Genomic DNA, 17200 nt, shown 5'->3' with positions numbered 1-17200 from the left:
CTAAATCCGATCAACCTCTGGGACAAAGCAAGTGTAAGAAATACCCTCCCAGATTGCTCTCATCTCTGCCTCAGGAACGAAAGTGTTATGAAGCCCCTGCTACAATCAAATTGGAATTAGAACTTTGAATGACAAACCCAACCTTACCTTATCTTCCATCTTTCAGTATACTACCATCGAAATTTATCTTGAGAAGACTCGAGATTAAGGGCTCCTAAGCGATAAATATTACTCGAGGTGCCATCAGAGCTATATAAGAGCCCTAAATATCTCTTAATATGACATTGTTGCCATGCTATTTTTGTCAAGGGAATTAAATTCTGAACAAAAAAAAAATGTCGCAGAAACCATGATGATAGATTTTTAAGCCTACAGATATCGACCACTTCAGTCAACAACATCTAATTTTCTCCAGCTCCAAATCTTTGCTGGATTTTGCACAGCTACTCAGATGCGATCCTCTTTCTCCATTGCCTCATCAAGAACAGTCGAAAGGCTATAGACTATAGACTGGATAAAACAAAAACAAAGGTGATGAAATGGACCGACCAATAAAGCTGAAGCTCGAAGGAGGCACGATGCATGAACAATCTTTTAATCAAACATTAGATCTGGGGTACATAAATATGCTCCTTCAATGTGTTGACCGACGCTGATAATCAGTTATCTTATGCACAAGAAAAGAATATCCTAGCCATATGTTTTAAAATACTGATCCTGTCGCCCAAACTACTTTGCAACTCAGATGACCAACTTTTAACAGCATGCACTAAAATACGGAGATTATTAGATATAAATATTAGAAAATAAGGCAGCTCTCATCCCCAGATTTCTTGCATGAAAAATGATTAAGATACATTATGACTTGATTCTTTGCATAAAAAAAAAAATAAAAAAAAAAACTGCACCAGTTGTAGTAATATTGCGGACTGTTTCATTATAAGAAATGGAAAATTGATGCAACTTTGGACATGCTAGGGGCTTTCGGGGAAGACAGTTCGAATAAATCTCAAGAAGCGCTTTGAGTAGAATACAGGGTCCACTGCTGAAATGGAAAGGGAATCAAATTGAAGAGATTTGTAAGCATGTTCAATCTTCTTAGTCATGTTGTATTCCTGCAAAATGTCAATGATCCCCAGGTAGAGAACCACATCATACACCTCATGGAATAACTGGGTTTTGTCTTCTGGTGGAATATGCTCTGCCCTTGCAGGCATGTTGACCCCAAGCTGGATCTGTAGCCTGGTTAAAGTAACATTTAAAATAAGATTGCCAAATTTCAAATATTCAGGACAACCATCATATTACAAACTAACCCTAGCACACACAAGGCCCGTACCCTTTGGGTTATACTCCTCAGAGAAAGAATTGCATGGTATGGATGTACCAAGCTTCTTAAGGGAGTCGCTATAACAGCGTGAATAAAACAGCTCACCTTGCTGTGCCTGGAAGTAGCAGATCCACTTCCTCAAACCCGGCAGCTGGGGCTCTTAAGCGGCTGCCTCTGATATGAGGACCCACAACAACACTATTTTCATCATTCCCACGTGGAATCAAAACAAGGCCCTGTGGGTAGTTAAAAATCTCGTCCTCTTGAACATCTGAAATGGGAAAATTATTGAAGCAAATTATAATCATTTACTATGCATTGTGGTTTAAGGCCTTTAGGAAGGGACCTATAAATATGCACACAAGAAGTAGATGCTAAAAAGCTCTAATAACATTAAATTTGACATTTTACATGATGACATAGCTATCGCATTTCAAATCCAACAATTCATTTTAGACCCTAAGAAATAACACTTCAAGCATTCCATGGTAAGTACACTAGTTTCAGGTTTCTCAGCAAGTAAAAGCTACAAGCAGCAGCACTGAAAGGATTTCAATACTATCAACAAGTCACACAATGTGGCACATGACTAAAAGGATCACTAGTCTCTTGTGCTAAAAGGATCACTACAAAACTCCTTTGGTTTTCTAGCAAATACACTGATTCAAGAACCAAAAATAGATTTATGATGATCTTAGAACCAGGACAGCACCCCTCACCTGAACTTTCAATCTCAAACATGTCCAGCAATTGGGAGTGGCATAGTAACTAGATTAAAGAAGATTAGAAGAGCACACTACATTAAGCGAAGACTAATATATATAAGAGAAATATTTTGCCATCATCATGGTGCAATGAAAGCAGAAAATTGGAAAACAATAATATACAGTGTGGATACTACACATTAAGTTACAGCAATCTGGTAGTATAGCAAAAGTGTTAACCTCTCTACTTATTAGAATCTAATATAACATGCACTAGTTTCCAGCATTTAGATTTTATATTCAGCCAGTTTTTGATATTCTGGATGCAAGCAATTTAGAAAGTAATGTCTGAAATGATCTTAGAGAGACATCATCATTTGAGTAAATGGTTTAAAGTTTGGTGTTTTTCACTCAATGAAGATTTCGCAATACAAATTCTTCGGTTCCCTAGATAGAAGCATCTCTTGTAATGTTCAGCAATTTGATATCCTTATCTTCTCAGTTCCAACAAAGCATGCATGCTGATAAGACTTGTTAAACAGATTGTCAAGTATGAAAATGTATTATCAAGTGAACTGTGCATATATCAGGAAAAAAAATCCAGGTAAATAGCATAGGTGAGTCTCATTAAGCACTAGAGCAAATAATTGTTTGCCCTGTTATTCAAGCATAATATATTGGACTTCTTTTGGGAACTCTCCTTGTTAACTTGAGATTTTAAGTCTTTCAATTGGAAAAATTAGCAACAATATGGAGAACAGAACAAACTCAATTTTCAGTGTCTACTATCAATTCTCTCAATGATAAGACCAGCTTTTCTTCACCTTCCTTCTGCAAAGTTTTTCATCCTAGAAAAGAGCAGAAATGCTTCACCCCAACTCAAAAGCAAGAACTTTATTTTCCTGGTAGTTTTAGTAGCTTTTCTTTCACAAATAGGAACAAGTTAAATAAAAGCAGATAAACTAATCCTAAATATTATTATGAGTGCCATCACCTTCCTCTGAAAGGACAGTTAATCTGTCTGCCATCACACTTTGACAATAGGATAGATGCGATCGCCAATGCTGGGGAGCTCGATAATGGACACCTAACAATAGGCTGTAATCCATTATACTTTGCGTTTCTAAAAATTTGCTATCAATCTCAATCTGCCTGCAGGAGAAATTGATAAGAGTATGGCAAACATCTAAAGGTTGTATAGAAACTAAAAATTCAAATAAAATATTCAAAACCACATACAAAGGCAAAGGAATACCACCATAATGAGATGCTAAAATCTTGCATTCAATAACGGAATGCCAAAATATACATACAATTAATGGAATTGGCACTATACATGCATACATGCATACAAATATATATATATGAGCAGACATCTACAAGCACAGGATGTTACATATCCAGGTTTGAAAAGTCCAGAACAGGTACTAGAAAGTTGCTGCTCAAACTTCAAATAATGTTCAAACCATGAAGAACAATGTGTTCGTGAATTGTGAATAATATATATATATATATATATATATATATATATATATATATATATATATATATATATATAGACACACACACACACACACACACATCTACATCCACAGGATGTTGCATATCCAGGTTTTAAAAGTCGAGAACAGGTACTAGAAAGTTGCTGTTTAAACTTCAAATAACGTTCAAACCATGAAGCACTAGGTGTTCGTGAATTGTGAATACTTTACATAAATCTGGACGTAAATCTATCAGGTTGCCCTTATTAATAGTTCTTCTGGTAAAATCATAATTTTCGATTAGTCAGTTTATGTATTCTGTTACTTGCAATTATTAAAGCTATTTGGAAGAAGCTGATTCTATCGTCACATGGCAAATTAAAAATGCAAACAATGCCTGCCTGTTTAAACACAGTTTGACTATCAAGTCCTTGCAGGCACTGGCTCCAAATGTCTTATGGATCATTGGCTCCTTTGAATCTGAGAATATCTAATTTCCAATTTTACACCCTTAAGTTGTAATAACAAGAATGTCATTCGACTAGCTCGTGATGTTGTCTTCCATGAGCATAGAAAGTACATTTGCTTTAAGTATCACTTTGTCAGGCCACGGTCTATACACACTAAGAATTTTCCTATCTCAATGCATTCCAGATGCCACATCCTTCTCAAAAAAAAAAAAAAAAAAAAAAAAAAGTGGGACACCATTGAACACTCAAAAAAAGTCACTTTGTGATGCAGTTTTGCTATTTCATATCTGAAAATCAAATATCTTCTCTGCAAGGGTTCAACATCTGAGGAAACACTTTAATTGTTCAATAACACATAATAGACTGTAACACATAAAAAAGTCATAATCATAATCACCTAACTTTAACTATTTGGGGTCAGCTTTATATATCCTCATCTGCCAAGTATTTCGACCTAGGTAGGGATGTACATTGGGCCGAGCCAACCCATGGCCCGCTCAACCTAGCCTGCATTATAAGAAGGTTGGGCCAATATTTTTATAGGATGGCCTGAGCTCAGGTCACAAACTTTTGGCCCAATTTAAAATCATGCCAAGTTTAGCCGGTGATTTGTAAGCCCAATAGGCCAACCTAGTCTGGCCCCATAATTATATATCATGTACATAAATATTTGGCATATATATTATACAAATATAGGAAAAATATAAGACTGAAAAAATTGTCTATCATATAAGACATTAGTTCTTTAAGGAGTCATTTTTCTAATCAAGAATTGTATATGATTTTTTGATATAGATTTGGAGTTATAAATGACTATAGAGGGAGAATAAGAGGGATAATTTTCAAATTTTCATTTATTACTAATTTGGATTGGTCCGATTTCTATCTGCACTCACTTGTAACTTGTTGAGCTGAGCTTAGGCCCATGCATGTTTGGTTAATTACGGGCTTGGGCTGAGCTAGGGCTAGGTGTCTAGTAACCTCAGTTCAGTTTGAGACCACCTATAGCCCAGACCAATTTGCCCAATGTGCATCCCTATATCTAGGATCACCTATGATGTTATTCTAAATTTCTCCATATCCTTTCCGAACTTTCATCCATGTTAATTTAGATCTTCCTCTTTTTTTTTTTTTTACAACCTTCAAGACAAACTAAAATCTCTCTCCTTATAGGAGTCTCCTCAGATCTTCGCCATACATGTTCCTATCATCTTAATCAATTTTTCATCACTTTATACTTTTTACAACTCTTACAGCTCCTCTAGTATATTCATTTCTTAACCTATCCTTCCTAGTTCTACCATATATCCATCATAACATTCTTATTTCTACAACATTCAATTTGGTTTCTTGTAATTTTTTTATTTTGCGGCACTCCGAGCCATACAAAATTGCAGGTCTCCCAAATATAAATCTATTACATAATTTTCCAGATGCACCTCTCTGCTTCATCCAACCAGCTCCTTGTATAATAGATCTAAAATAATGAAAGTCACATGGGGTATCTCTTTATCTTAATTGATATTAGATCTTCATTTCCATTCTTTCTAAATCTATATTCCATATACCATGTATTTGTTCTACTAATTTTAAAGTCCTTATCCCCTCACACAGTCGTTGCCAATTGCAAGCTCAGATGAGAAAGATGGAGGTTTGACGACAAGTTGACAAACAATTGTAAAACTATGTCGAAAACTATGAATCAGATTCAAATTTGATACTACACATAAAAAAGTAAAATTAATAATACATTTTTCTTATGGGTCAATCCCCTACCAACCACCCCTCACCCCCTGAAAGAAGAATCCTTTATCCTATTCCCTCTTTAAAAATTTCTACTTTTCAATCATCAATGAGGTGGGGAGGTGGTTCAGATGTTCTTAGCCATATTTTAATAAAGCATCTTTCATTTTAAATCTTATATCCACTTAAGTTCACTCTATAGATAATAATAACTACATATTATGATAACAAAGGAAACACATGGCAACTAATAATCCAAGTAAAAAGCTACTATACTTTGACTACATCTTAAAAAGGATTCCAATAATGGTACATGTGAACCATAGCATTAAACTAGAGCAAGAATTGAGCATAAAACATAGTATCTTTTCTTTCTTGGAGCCATTGTAACACAGTTTTAGCATTCCAAGAAAAGAGATTAACATACAGGCACGAATGATTGTGTCGAAAGTATAAAAATTCTTCTAAGAACATTTCTTACTTCAGTAAAGCATCACGCCAAGAAGGTTCCAAATAGAAGCAGTAGTTTAGATCCAAATCTTTAAGTGTTGTGTTCTCATCAATTTCAACTTTGTCCGTAGAGCGTCCCAGGGATGACCCTTTCAAATCAAATCTTCGATGAATTCTCAATTCTGTGCAAAACATGTTTCCCATTACTACGAACCGGAACTGCCATTTAGAGAATGAAAAGCTGTTTTAACTCTGAATGCAACATTGATTCCGAAAAAAAATGGTATTGCTACAAAGATATGTAAGGGAAACCTATAAAGATGCAGCAACTATGTGCTAAAACTTCCTTTCAAACCCACCTACCAAACCCAAGGCATGTCTTACTAAGAATAGGTATTACCTTTTGCCCACTAGAAGGTTTCACTCTGTGGAGACCAAAAAATTTTGTTATGAGCGTGTTCTCATATCTATGCACGTGATCATAATAATTTGGAAGCATCCGCAATAAAACCTACATAATTATAAACCGTTAGTAACTTCAAATTATTCATGATTTTCAATAATGTAATCGTGCAAATATCACACATGCTGATGTGCTAGAAGAGTTGATAACTGACAAATTGACCAAAGAACAGAATATCGAACTCCAGGAAGAAAATAATTTATAGGACAAGCATACATATATAGAAATAGATATTATAGCTTACTAATAATATTTGTAAAACTAAATTCTAGTTTATGCATCATTACAAGAGAATTACTGTTGCACAAAATCAAGCACACGAACTTCTTTTCAATTCGACAAGCATTAGGAACAAATAAAACTAGTTAATTTGCTATATATTATGTCAAACAACAAGATTGAGCTGGACTGAACAGAATCATGGAAATCCAGAAGAAATGGTAAACTTGGGGAAATCAAAATTTTGGGATTCCAGTCTTAATTGCGGCAGAAGTTTAAAGCACTGTTATCGCAGCATATGTTCACGATCCTCCAAAGTAATGATCATATCTCAGAAAAAACTGCCATCACCAGGATAATATGCTTACGATAGCATGAGCATTACTTATTTGATAGCTAAAAGGTTGACTAGGTCTGCTTTTAGCTGGCTGGAACAGAAAAGCTAAACTCTGAATACATAGACTCAGAAATATAGTTATCACGTACGAGTGTATTGTCCTATATGGGCATACTATGCTGTACCATACCTGTACCAAATCAAGACTTGGTACAGAGGGTGTATCAAGTCTTGGTATGCCAAACTGACCCCTTCATCAAGCATACCGACACTGTACCAACATGGTACAGGTAGAGGGTCTGTACCAAGACCGCAAACTTTGATTATCATGCATCAAGTCAAATATGCTTTTCCAATAGCAAATTCATCATGACGAAAAAAAGGTAGATTTATACATGAATTATTGATGCTTTTGGATTTTATAATGTCAAGCAAATCTGATTTTCCTTCAAAATAATTTCTGCTTTTAACTACTATTCCCTGCTACATGTAGATCTATCAGATATTTGAGGAGACAAACACCTTTACTTCAGATTTGCGGAGCGTCTTAATCATGAACCGATCATCTTGAGAAAGAAAAAAGACACTACCACTCTTCCCAGGAGAAGAAAGTTCTCTAAGTGCAGCATTTCCACAGATGGACATCATGTAATCTGCAGCATCTATCTTAAACATCTCCCGCAAATTTCTGCAATCAAGATAAAATGAATATGTGACAATAGACCTTATGATAGCACAGGTTTGCATATGCAAAGATATACCAATATATGCCTCCTGCAACGGAGATGCACCAAACATAATTAGATGAGAAAATGCCATAAGCTGTTTCGAAGCAGTGCAAGAAAAGCTCGACCAAACCAGCCTGCTGAATGATCCAGAACTATATAGATTTTGACCAGCTAGAAATATGCTTGATGAGAGCAACTCTGTTTCCAAAACCAGTTGAACCGCATGGACTAGCCAATCTCAAGTGAGTCAGCCAGGTCAGATCTGCATGGATCTTGTGGCCTTTTTCTAGATGAAAAAAGTAATATGAAGACTGGCATATATGCAAATGGGATGCTGACTAAAATATTTTATATCTGAACAAGCAAACCAACCACCACCTTATTAGCTTTTTTGTCAAATAGAACCACCATAGCTAACATAAAAATATAAAATGTAGCTGTACACTGACGCAATCTCATTCAGGACCGGTTGTCTGGACAAGTTCATCAGAAAAAAACAACTTTTTAATTCATCATCTGGCCTAATTCCAGCGACATGCTTTATGTTGCAGAGATTGCTATTCTTCAGACAGGCTTACTCACAATTCACCAGTCCCCTTTCTACTCTGTCTATGACTGCCCTCTGCTTATGCATTGGCATCTGGCTGTCAGGACACGAGGGAAAAGCAGAGAGGCAGATCAGGCCCATCCACTTGCATCATAAAATGGAAATTTCCTCACATAATGTGTTTATGACAAATAATAAAGACCACATAAAATTCTATAGATATATGATTGCCAATATATTAATCAGAATGTTTGTGATAAAGGACCAACAAACTAACATGGGTTCATCATATGCAATAAAAGCCATAAAAGGCCATGTAGAGACAACTTACATATGGTCTGGAATTTACATAAGGGCAGGAAACATCTGCAAAAAGGATGTCAAAACCCCTTTCAAGGTGAAGGGTATCTTCGATGGATCAATTCTCAACTAGCGATCACCCCTCACAAACAACACCCGAACATCAGTATGAGCATCCTTGAAATGTCTAGGGAACCATCAGGCATGTGGTCCTTCAGCCTAAAACTGATTCTTTATGGCTGCCTGTGAGAGTTATTTGTCATTTAGTTGTTTTTTTTTTTTATGCTATCCGATGGAGCAGAGTCTTGAATGTACCACATGGGGACATTTGCAACTTAAAAATTCTCTTTTATGAAGTGATTGGCTAAGATTTCAATAGGCAAACTAAAAACAAATTATCCTTTATAGGAGGTAAAGAAATTAATGCAATAAAAAGAATGGAATGTTGAAAACAATCACAACTCCTAAAGAACAGATGTCGACTTAGATACCAAGCAATTAGCATAGCTACAGAACAACAATGCAGATTGTATAAGAAATCACCAAAAAAATATAGATGTTAATAAGTACAACTAGCCAACAAAATGGTGGTAGCCCCTTAAATTTAGTTATTAATAAATAACCTAACAGAATAAAAAAGCAAATGAAAAGTGTCAACTGCACTTCCTTACAAACCTGAAAACCAAGGGACAGTAGTCTTTCCATTTAAAATCTTCTGCATGATGAGGTGGTGTCAGCTGTGAGCCTGCTTTAGGAAAACTCATCCAAAAGCTAGCTTTGGGACCAAAATCTGATGCACGAACTTCACGCCTTTGTATTGGGGTAATTTTTCCTACAGTATACCTAGGTATTAAAATAAGAAATATTGAGTTTCAGTCTTATGGAAATTTCCAACAACATAGCCAAAATATCTTGAGGATATGTGTGCTGTTAGCCAAACAAAATTATCAATATATATTTTTGGATTTCTTAATGAAAATTACAACTAGTAAAATTATGCACATTTTCAAATATAATGTTGGGACTGTATAAATAGTTCTGTTTGTAAAGCAAACACTTGAAAAGCATACTAGTCCATCAAGTCAAACAACCAATTCAAGGATAGCATCAATATAGATAAGCTGGCATTCATACCTCATAAAAGTGATATTTCCAACAAAAAATAGCAACATGAGCAGCAATAAAAACAGCTAATGGCTTTTGAAAGCTTACAGGCCCATTTAGTCAAGGAAACCTGCTAAAGATAGTATCATATTTAATGCTCTAATCTTCGTAACTTTTCACATTCATGTCTCCATAATCTTCATTTCATTACCAATAACAATTAAAGTTATGATGATAAAGCTGATGATAATTATAATGATATTAATGGTACTCATGGCAATGCTGAAGATGAAATCACAGCGAAACAGGACAAAATAATAATCACGAGTATCTTTTAATCATCTCCAGCAAGCAAATATCTAAGCAATATATTGCCTTAAATGAGAAAGTCCAGTTAATGCCTTTATTGGTAGAATTAATTTATTCAAGCTGCTTTCTGCAAGTGAATAAATCACACCATCATAACTTTTTTTCATTTGTTGGAAATGCTGAATAATCAGTTATATATTATTACATGTTTTATTTATTTTCATACATCCCTTTAGTGACAGTATTTCCAATCCATGGCTCATCATTTGATGTTTCTATGTATACCATGTTTTCTTCCATTAGTGAACTGCTTCAGAACAATATCACCATGGCATTTGGTCCCAAATTTACAAGGCATAACTGCATCATAGCCACGAAGCATCTTCTTCAACTTGTGATATAAGAGTGCTTCACCCACTCATCGTTAAATGTAAATCTCAACTAAAATTAATGCAATCATCCACAACAAGTTTCACTAACTGAATACTAGCTGCCGCTATCATCCATCACAAGACAACTGCAACCCAACACCTCATGAACTTTGAGAGACATCCTTGGGACTAGTGTAGTCAACTGTAGATAGAACAAAGTTTAGAAGAATTGTTGGCAAAAATAGTACTCTCCTCCAAAGTTCACCACCAGATGTCAAGAGCACCTAAAACCAACTTCAATAGGTCTAGACTTACTACTAGTTAACGGCGCAGATAACTCCTTAATCACAAATCCAGGGATAACCTTTTTTGTTTGATTTGACTCCAAACTCAAGATAAGAGATTGTTTCACTCTCTTTTCCATGTCTCTAGAAGTCCTATGGTGTCTTCAGTTCCTTATCCCAGTCACCTATCCTCTTGGCACACACAACTGATCCAACATTGAATTGATTTGACCAGTACTGTGAACCAGCACCTCTTATTTGTTCACTCCTATATCTGTATCACTTTCTTACAGCATTTTAAATCTGATTCTCTGTTGTATTCATGTCCTTTTGTTTATTTTATGTTAGAGTGACATTTAATTCATTGTCCAATAAACATCATTGTCATCCATCGTCAACATCCACTTCATAACAAGACAATATGACGCCATTACAATTGAGGGGCGCACGAAAGGAGGTAGACCTTCGGTGTCACCTTGGGGGAAGCCCACCAAAGCTGGATTTCGGGCAGTAGTGGGGGTGGGGAAACGCAGAATTTAGTTCATGCCACGACGAAAATTTTCTTATCTGAAAATATGGAGGCTATATCATTCAAAATGAACATTTCAATGGTGATATGTGACAATTGAACCCCTAGTGAAACCTACTTATTGAATCTTTTGCTGTCCAGTTTTCTCAAGACACAAATCACAATGACAAATTTAAACAAAAAATTGAGAATGGTCTCCACTTATGTTAGTTAAAAAGCTTTCGGTAACTTTTCTTCAAGGTTTTGTTTATTTGCTTTGATGCCTAGATTATGATGCATGTTAATAAAAGGAATTAATCTCGAATACAGGATTTCCAGCTCCTATTCGTTGTTCATCGAACGAGAGAGAGAGAGAGAGAGACTGCTTCAACTCATTTTGTACATGATACAATCATAGTTTCATTAAGGAAATGATCAGAACATGACTGTAATACATATAAAAGCATGCCATCACTAACTGTCCATCAAAGTGGCAATAAGACAATGAGTCTTCAAATTGTGTTTACCATAGTGACTTTAAGTAAAATGTTCATAACAATCAGCATGCCTTTAAATAATGCATACACCACTCATTATTTTGTTTTTTTTTGAAACAAAATCCATTATATTACATATTGTTGATCCATAAAATGGACATCTTATTCAATTATCAAAATTTACACATTGAAAGCTGTTGTGCTTTCTCCAGAGTCTATAGAACATCACTTGCTCAAGGATCATTTTTTTTTTCCGAGCATGCTTCTTTCTTCTCTGCTGGCAAAAAGAGATGTACAATAAGTAAACTGGCAGAGAAAGGAACAGCTAAGAATTGGTTCATGTTTACCTATTATCTGGAATAGCTTAACTTTGTCATGATTTGCAAACAAGAAAGGCATCAAAAGCTGAAGGACTATTAAGCAAACATAGAGAATCAAATGTGCAAAATATAATATAACATGCTCATACAACAAGCAGAAAGCTATGCAGCAATCACTTGTAAGTCAGGCCAAGAGGAATTTTAATCAATAGTGCAGCATATATTCCATATAGAACAAATGGCACGTACTTTAGCAAAAAAAAAAAAAATGGCACGTCCAAGAGAGAAAAAATACAAAGAAATGCAGAATGAATGTAAAGTGATTTTTTTTTTTAAATGTAGTATTTAAAACAGGCAAGGTCAGAGGAGCAACTATTGCCTGATTCCAAGCTGCAAACTGAGCATCAGATCATAGCTTCTGTGACCCTTTATTATTGTCTCCCCAGGCTTCTTTATGTCTCTTGCCAGTTTCTTTTGACGTCTTTTTGCTTTTTTAGAAGACATTGGAAAGCTATTGTTGATTACTATTTCACTGATTAGTACACCTTGCATGTATTCCCGTTCCACGATTGGGACATTTGTATCCGCCACCTTTTCATCATTTTCTAGAACAGATTCTCCTGATATATCATGTCCGATAACTTTTTCAATAGCAACCTCAAGACTCCAACGCCTTTCCAGAGACACATTTTGGGAGCGAGATTGCTGAAAACTTATTAGGCTTCCTTTGGGAAGATTATCAGACAAACCACTACCCGACCCCTTAGTCTGACTAACCTTCATGTTTCCCATGTCAACAGAAGAAGAATGAAGGATACGTGACCCATGGTTTTGCCTTTTCAAATCTGACAACAATGCTCGCTTTCTTAAAGCACTGATGTAAAGCTCCTGCGCAGCTGGAATTTTGCATCCTTTTGGATAAAATGCCCCTTGTCCATCCTTCAAACCCCTGGTCCATGTTCCAACATAGCTGCTACCATCATTCCAGGTGTAGACTCCAAATCCATGCATCATGCCATCCAGCCAATTTCCTTCATATGTGTCCCCATTTTTCCAAGTAAGAGTTCCCTTCCCTGACATTTTTCCTCCTTTCATGTTGCCGATGTAGATGTTTTCATTAGCCCAAACATACTTACCAGGCCCTTCTACTACTCCCTGAATCCAGGAACCTTCAAAGACATCTCCATTTGGATATGTTTGATATCCCAGCCCATGTTTGAGATTTAACTTCCACCGTCCCTTGTAGGTCAAATTATCTGGACCAATATATGTGCCACTACCATGCATGTAACCACCAGAAAATTCTCCCACGTAAACAGCTCCTGAAGGGCATGTGATCTTCCCATGCCCATGTCTCATCCCTCTTCTCCATTCACCCTCATATATGCAACCATCTGACCAAATGTATTTTCCTGAACCCTCTGGCATGTTGCCCAACAGTGTTCCACAGTACGTATCCCCATCTGGAAGTATAAGCTCGCCAACCGTAGAACCAATGTGTGCGCTGGAAGAAAGAGCATCCTGTCCACTGGCAAAACTAAGCAAGTACTCTTTGTCTCCAGCACTTCCGGAACAAGAGGGTACTTCCACATCATCAGCAAAGGTCCCCAGGGCTGACATGCATAAAGTCTAAAAGAATTTGGTCCTTGGCAGATTACAATCTTCGAACAACCACACTAGATTAGGAAAGAAAAGATGACATCAAAAATTCTGCATCACATTACACCAGCTAAAAGAAAATGAAGCAATGGTGCAAGGTATCCGAAATTAAAATTGCATTCTCAAAATGATTTCTCAGTTAAGCTCTGTGCAGTCAAAGAAACTATGGTGCAATAAGTATATAGCACCATCCACTTTACAAGTCTAATTTTTCTTATTCCTATCATGGTCAAACAACACACAGGTGCGCTTTTTTGGTTCGGAATTTCTGTTGTTTGGTTATAGGAAATAATGTTATTTGTCCAGGTACAAAAGTTTATTTCAAAACAGATCGCACCTTCAAATTCTGGTTTCTTGCAGATAGGTATAACACTTTCTTGGAAATAACAATTGTTCTGTTACAAAGATATTGACTATCTACCAAGTACCAACAGGTTGGCATTGGAATCAAGCTGAACCAACAACAAACCTATGCTATTACAGTATCTTATATACATATAGATCTTTAAGAATGCTTGCACCAAACCCTCCTTTACCAACCCTACTTTCTTGCTTTCTTAATGACATGATACAAGCATACATCATTTTGAAACACTTTTTAAAAAAAAAAAAAAAAAAATCAGATAAACTGCCTATTTGCCTTTTCTGAGCACACTACTTACGAAGAGTGAGTGCTCATAATATACCACTACATTGTATCCTCGTACTCACAATTCTTGTCATCTACTAATAAAAGAACCCTAAATTGATCGAATTCAGCATCCATTTGGCGCTCATTCAACAGCAATACGGATATAATTACAAAAACCATATAAAATGAAAAAATGAAACGTCAAAAACAACCAACAGGGGATTAGTAATGAATCTGTTATATGTCATTTTAAGTTCGTTTCAAACGGCAAATGAAACTCGACCAATGATCGGTGCCTCCAATAACGAACCAATGCATAGCTAAGATTGGGGAAAGAAAACTCTACTCTTCAAGTAAACAATTTCCAACAATTTCCCAACGAGTATTGAACCAAGAACCCTTATGTAAATAATTTTAGTCAAGTTCATCTATGACCAAGATACCTTTCTACTTTAACCTCTAAACCTAACCCGTTTCTAAAATCTCCCAGGAATTTTTTATTGAAAAAAAAGAAGAAGAATCGCAAGAATAACTTCAGAACCATCAAAACAATTAAAAGACGTCCTCCCGATCCGATCTCTACCCCGGGGATTGGTCAAACAACAGTCTAAACCTCTCAAGAATCAAGTATGGCTCGTTTCCCCATGCTCCCTCGGTTAAAAAAGTACCAAGAAAACAATGGAATCGAAGTAACAGTTCCTTTACCCTCCGGTCCTCAAGATTTCCGAACTAAAGCCGTAGCATCTGCTACAGAAATCACTATTTTAACAATTGCAGATTGTTATAGAGAAAGAAGGCGATTACGGTTTCGATCGGCGACTCTCGATGCGATGGATCTCGAAGGAGATCCGAAGAGCGACGGCGATTACGAGGGCTTCCGCTTCGTCCTCACGAGGAAAGAGAAGTGATTCTTGCGGTGATTTTGGGGTAGAGTCTTGGGAGAGCTGGGGAAAGAAGCCGTGGCCACCGTGGTTTGGGATGGGGGACTGGAGAGGGATCGTTGTTATTTCAAGCGGTGGTGGTGGACTTTTCAGATTTTGTTTCGCTCCATATGGGAGGGCCCACCTCCCTACGTAGTCCAAAGGTTCGAAACTACTTAAAAAAGGAACTTATGCATCACCCTCTACTCTCTCAAATAATTTCTATTTTTAGAGGTAAAGAGAATGAGTTATTCTTGTGCCTACAAGTGACAAATTGCTAAAAGATTTGATGTGAACCTTGCTGGTTTGAGCTTAAGGGACCTTGTTAATATATATATATATATATATATATATATATATATATATATATATATATATATATATATATATATATATGGTTACTAGCTCTTGAACTCATCTCTTGATATCTATTTTAACTTCCTTTGTTTGTTTAATCACATGTATTTATGGCTTAGCAATGAATTTTTTGTTTAATATTGTTTGAGAGGAGTGATCTTGGTGCATGGAATTAGCAATATAAATTCTAAAAAAACCTTGGACGGCCTTGACATTATTAAATGTTTAAATTGAATATAATTTAACTAATAAAATTAGTTTTTTATACAATGATTCAACTGGCCGTACAAGTCCATCCTATAATTTACATGCTCAATTATCAGCTGTTTCCAACTGATGTGTAATATATAGATAAATAATGCATGCCATACGCATAGTTTTAGGTGAGATAGATGGTTAGGGTAGAGAGATCACATTGTAGGAAACTAATTATTTTCTTGATAGAGAAGACGCATCGCCTTATCTCTTAGAAAGATCTAGCATCGATCTGATCCATGTAAGCAATATTTAAACTTATGGCAATGCCATATGGAGTTTATTAATGCACCTAATAATACCAAATATCATACACATCTAAAAAGGGTGCGATGAAAATTTATTGAACAACTTGGTAAAATGCTGCATGGCCTTTCCTTTAGTTGTTCGTATCCATCTAAAGTTATGATTAATTTGTAATTTATCTTATCAGTATCCTGTCCTGTAAAGAAGAACGTTTTGAGGAATAAATGGCTTCATGATATTTCTGTCACATTTCTGGCTGCTGCTGCTGCTGCATGACATGAGAAGTTTTGTGCCTTAACACCACCCTCCACTTGTGAACCAAGCAATCTCGTGAATTGTTGCATCAATATCCATAAAGCATGTGGTTAGCCAAAAGTGAAGAAAATTTTTTGATGGCGAGCCTTCTAAGAAATCTTGGAAAGCTGCTGTATATAGATATTTTGAAACTATTAAGACGGGATCTAAAAGGCTTTGCAATGGGGAATGACCGGACCCGAATGAAGCTATGCAGGCAAGAATTTACTTTTTGAAGTATAAGATACATATAGGATATTTTACTAATAGAGTACTCTCCTCGTGCATATTTCTTGTTCGCAACCATTTCCAATAGTTGCATTCTTGGGTTTTTCTTTTTTTTGATGTAAAAAGAGGCAAAAGGAGCTACCCGATTTTTATTGAAGATTAATCATATTTACAACACAGATGAGTTACATTGTCAAGAGATGAGAGAAATAGATGTGAGAAAAAGAAGCTAAATGGCTCCATACCAGGTGTCTAATAATGAGGACATAAATTGTTGATGCTCGTAAGAAAAAATTGCCGATAATTAAGACCTTGCCGACACTTTCTTGCGCCCTCCTCCATATTTTTCCCAAGTCTCGTCTGTCACACTGCTGTTTTTGTCTCAAATAACGAAACTATCTAGTTTAAAGCCAAATTTTATGATTTCACCGTCATGTTCTCTTCC

General features: G+C 36.1%; 1 protein-coding gene across 1 annotated transcript; it reads right to left on the bottom strand.

The window, feature by feature from the left end:
• Positions 1 to 746: 746 nt before the first annotated feature.
• On the bottom strand, positions 747 to 15452 carry LOC103705496 (phosphatidylinositol 4-phosphate 5-kinase 9-like). The gene is made up of 9 exons (XM_008789223.4): positions 15260 to 15452; positions 12545 to 13841; positions 9448 to 9615; positions 7720 to 7885; positions 6579 to 6689; positions 6210 to 6397; positions 3029 to 3186; positions 1436 to 1601; positions 747 to 1242 (listed from the first exon to the last, which is right to left on the bottom strand). The coding sequence occupies exons 2-9, from the start codon at positions 13783 to 13785 to the stop codon at positions 975 to 977; spliced, it is 2466 nt and encodes an 821-aa protein (XP_008787445.2). The 5' UTR covers positions 13786 to 13841; positions 15260 to 15452; the 3' UTR covers positions 747 to 974.
• Positions 15453 to 17200: the final 1748 nt, after the last annotated feature.

This window comes from Phoenix dactylifera, chromosome 17 (assembly GCF_009389715.1).
Source record: "Phoenix dactylifera cultivar Barhee BC4 chromosome 17, palm_55x_up_171113_PBpolish2nd_filt_p, whole genome shotgun sequence".
Classification (NCBI taxonomy): Eukaryota; Viridiplantae; Streptophyta; class Magnoliopsida; order Arecales; family Arecaceae; genus Phoenix; species Phoenix dactylifera.
This window is presented reverse-complemented; position numbering and strand designations above follow the sequence as displayed.